The sequence below is a fragment of the Arachis stenosperma genome, chromosome 4 (assembly GCF_014773155.1).
Source record: "Arachis stenosperma cultivar V10309 chromosome 4, arast.V10309.gnm1.PFL2, whole genome shotgun sequence".
Taxonomy (NCBI): Eukaryota; Viridiplantae; Streptophyta; class Magnoliopsida; order Fabales; family Fabaceae; genus Arachis; species Arachis stenosperma.
In genome coordinates, this window is record NC_080380.1 from 29,694,784 (window position 1) to 29,699,145 (window position 4,362).

General features: G+C 37.4%; 1 protein-coding gene across 1 annotated transcript; it reads right to left on the bottom strand.

The window, feature by feature from the left end:
- Window positions 1-2,999: 2,999 nt before the first annotated feature.
- LOC130974831 (uncharacterized) lies at window positions 3,000-4,100 on the bottom strand. The gene is made up of 3 exons (XM_057899677.1): window positions 3,885-4,100; window positions 3,651-3,663; window positions 3,000-3,607 (listed from the first exon to the last, which is right to left on the bottom strand). Exons 1-3 carry the CDS (start codon window positions 4,098-4,100, stop codon window positions 3,000-3,002), a joined length of 837 nt encoding a protein of 278 aa, XP_057755660.1.
- Between the last annotated feature and the right edge of the window lie 262 nt (window positions 4,101-4,362).

Genomic DNA, 4,362 nt, shown 5'->3' on the forward strand with positions numbered 1-4,362 from the left:
TAGAAATCTGAACTTTATGTTTATTTGGAAAATGATTTGGTTTGAACCTGTTGAAAAGGATTTGAGAAAATGGTTTGGATGGGACCCGAGAAGGGTGGCAAAGTCCAAGTTTTACGGGAGATGCTGCCAAATTTTTATGAAATTTAAGATTCTGTTTTTAAAATGTAATTTAGAAAAGGAATGAATTTGAAAGGTTATATTATTTGGTTCTTGAATTATTAAGGAATAGGTGTTTCGAGTTTAATCTGTTTAAGGAAAGTTTATGTTTTAAGATTGATTTAAATATGAAAGAACCTATGTTTTGAAGTTTGATTAAAGAAGTACTTTGGGAGGAGTTTTAGTGGATTTTAAAAGAAATTGAACCTTGATTAATTAAATTCGTTTTACTTTTGAAGTATTCTTTAAATCTTTGACTTAGCAAGACTAAACAATTCTGAGCCTTAGAAAGGTTTCCAACTTAAGAATGAAATGAAATTGGTTTTTGGCCTTAAATGACTTTGGTTTTGAAAGTGGTTCGGGACTTTTGGCTTACATGCCTTGATGTTGATTTTTAATCTTCGTTTTAATTGATTTCAATTTAAGTAACTATGATTCTGAGGATTTTCAAAGAATTTAAAAAATGAGACAGGTTGTTTTCTCTAGAGTCTTGAGTCTTTGCCAAGGTTGTTAATTAATAAATCTGATTTGAAATAGTCAAACAAATGATTTAAAAGTGAAGGATTGAGTCTTTTCAAAGAAAATTTCCTTTTAGTATGACATTTTTGAAAGTCTTTTGGAAGTTTTGAGAAATATCACATAAGGTGGCTAAGTTTTGAAAGAGTCTTGTTTTCAATTTGATTTATTAAGAAAAGTATAATATTTTAAATTCAATCTTTTGGGGAGAGATTTTGTTTTAAGTTATGATTTGGGTTCGGTTTGTTAAGAAGAAGAAAGGAGAAAAAAGAACACGGCACGTGTGATTATGAAATGATTAAAAGGTCACGAGAGGGTGACAAAAAGTAAATAGTTAAAGTGCTGATGTGAAAATGTTAAGCCGTGGGCTTTATGTCTGGGTAATTGTGTGGGATGCCTGTGTACATGTAGTGGCTTCCAGGAGAAAAGGGCACATGCTTCAGCTGGAGAATCAGTGCCTGCAAGTACTTGCAGAGGTCATGTTCGGCATATTTTAGCTGGAGAATCAGTGCCTGCAAAGGTTTGAAACCTTGCAGAGGTTATGCCGCTGGAATACCTTATCTGACTTGTGAGTCGGATTGCGTCAAGTGCGGGTCGAAACCGACAAATGAGCTCATTACCTGCGTTAGGGATAGACATGCATCATGTTACATTTGTGTGCTTTGTTTGGGTGTTCTTAAGTGTTTTAGTTTGTTTATTTGATAAATTCTGTTTACCTGGTAACTGTGATACTTGCTGTAACTGTTCTGTATATATGTTTGCCTTGAATTTCTTTGTGTTTGTGATTGATTATGTTGAGATTGAGTTTCGATGGTGAATTGTTTTGATTTGGGCCAGAGGCCGATATTTGATTATGTTTGGGCCGGAGGCCATGATTGACTCGACTAGTGATAAGTTTCGGTTAAAATGTTATTTCACATGGAATTTTTGTAAGAGAAATACGAATTTTAGATTTTAATAATAAGTTGATAATCACTATGTTTGAAAATAGTTTTAATTACAATATCTTCTTACAACAATTCTTAAAAATCCTCTACTGAGAACCCTTTTGAGGATGATGTTCTCACCCCTACAGACTTCTCTTTTCAGGAAACCAACGAAGAAGCTTATGAAGAATTTTTTTCAGTTTAACTTATGCGATATGGATGTATTAGTTAGTTATTATTATTCTTCCCCCGCCATTAATATTATAATTTTGTAACAGAGATAGGAGTTGTATGATTTGTATGTATATAATATGTATAAGTTACTTGAGTAAGAAGTTTTGTTTATGTATATATCTTGTTTGTTTTATTGTAAAAGTATTTTTTCCGGTTTTTCAAATAAAATAACGACACAGTTTCGAGTCAAAGGCTCATATTTTACTATTAAATACATAAAGTCGTTGTAATACTTCTTGCTATTAGAGTGACGCAACCGGAAGCATGACATTCTGATAGTGAGGGTGTTACACATTACTGGCATACTCTGAAAGGGATTGGGATGCTGAATGTAAGTGAAAAATATTTAAGTATTACAAATTTATTTTAATTAAGAGAAAAGCCCAAAACAGCCCCTGACAATTACCTCAAAAGACAACGAGGCCCTTGACAAAAAAAATACCCAACCCGACCCCTGAGCTTTACTTTTATGGGATTGATTAGCCCCTGTGTCAAAAAAAGTCAATGTTGTTTTTTTTCGCACATGGGCTAATCAGTCCAAAAAAATATCAGGGGCCGAGTTGGGTGTTTTTTTCTTGGGGGCCTCATTGTCCTTTCGAGATAATTGTCTGGAAGGGCCGAGTGGGGTATTCACTCTTTAATTAAATACCTATTGCATTTGAAATTAGAATGCCATCATTAATTTGAAACTCTGATCTATACACATTGAAGACCGACTCCATGCGATACACAGGATGTACAAACCACTTCCAATCAAGTCTTGCATGAGAGCGAGCTGCAAGGACGTGACGACAAGGAAGATGAAGAGCCTAAAAACATCCACAGTCACACTTACCCTCATCAAGTAGCACTTGGTAATTCTATTGTCTGGACCCAGGAACTGCCGCTAGTCCTTGATCGATCAAACTGGTAAACATTCATAGTGTTAACATGCTTTGAGTTGATTTCTATGGCCTTTATCAACATCTGTGAGAATTCAGCACCGACTTGAAGTTGGGCAAGGGCCTCGAAACCCTTCCTAGCAAAAATTTTACCCAAATGGAAATAACTTGACTTAATAAGTGTTGTGATTGGCAAATTGCGAGAACCCTTCATCACATCGTTAATGCACTCGGAGATATTCGTTGTCATGTGACCAAATCGATGACCCTCATCCGCATACTGCGCTCACTGTGACCGTGGCATTTCTTCAAGCCAGTTTGTGATTGCTACATTTTTGCCCCTCAGACGGCCAAAATAATGAGTGAACTCACGCTGCGACTTTGAATACACTGTGTTAATCAGAACCTTCTTCAAGTCCTTGTTCTCGAAGTGAGTCATGAAGTTGGCTATAATGTGTCTTGTACAAAAAGCTTGGAAGGCATGAGGTGGTTTTCGTAAACTTCCCTCGGCGTTCAGCACACCATCAATTGATTTGTATTTGTTTGAAATCACTAAGACCTCGGGTTGTGGTGTCACATGCTGCCGCAGATACGAAAGAAAGAACGACCACGCCTCCTTCGTCTCACCCTCTACAACGACAAATACAATAGGCAAAATGTTTGCATTGCCGTCTTGAGCTATGGCTATCAGCAAGGTCCCATCGTATTTACCATTTAAGTGGGTGCCATCAATGGAAATAAGTGGCTTGCAATGTCTGAAAGCCTCAACACACGGTGGAAATGTCCAAAAAATCCGATGAAACATGACTGTGTCGGCAGAACCAGGGCAAGGATGTGTCACTAGTTGCACCCAAGTACCTAAAGACAAATTTTCAGTTAGCTTATTGTACATGGCTGAATTGTTTAAATGCAATAACCATAATGAAATAAATCTTACCGGGCAAGTACATCTGCATAGCGAATAACCAATGTGGAAGCTCATTGTATGACTCCTCCTAATCGCCATATATTCTAGCAATGACTCTTTGTTTGATAAGCTAAACCTTTCTGTAGGAAGCCTTGTAACCAAAGTGATTCTCCACACCTCCTTGTAGAACCCTGATGCTGATTGTTGGATTGGCTTTAACCATCATGAAAATGTGCTAAGAAATCACATTCAAATCCAACCTACGATGGTCTTGTCTCCCATCGATGTTTGCATGCAAGTATAAAGACCAGTGTATCTCCTAAACTCCCACTTTTCTTGCTTTCGGCAATATGATATGAGTATGCTCCAATTACAATCGGGTTCAAACTGGATACACTGTGCATTATACCTCAACTGGTCACTCTCTACTATTTTGTACTCCGTAGCCCTCTTGATGCTGTATCGCTTAACTGCCAACATGACTTTTTCCTTGTTCTTAAATTGCTGTCCAACCTCAAACTCGTTGCTTGGATCCTCTTCAGAGCCTCCCTAGGTAAACAATCAATCCGAAGTCATTGCATCGAGATTCAACCTGGTGAAATGATCCGGCCGGTCATATGGCCGAGAAATGGCAGGCTGTGTCAAAGCAATTTGTGTGTCACTATAGTAGTTCATCTCTTCTTCCTCGTCACCATCATCAGGAATTTCTGGTGGTTCTTTATCAGCATCGTCTCTGTCATCG

Bases quoted from the DNA above. Each gene is read 5' to 3' on its own strand.
- LOC130974831 (XM_057899677.1), bottom strand. From the start codon at position 4,100: ATGTTGGCAGTTAAGCGATACAGCATCAAGAGGGCTACGGAGTACAAA.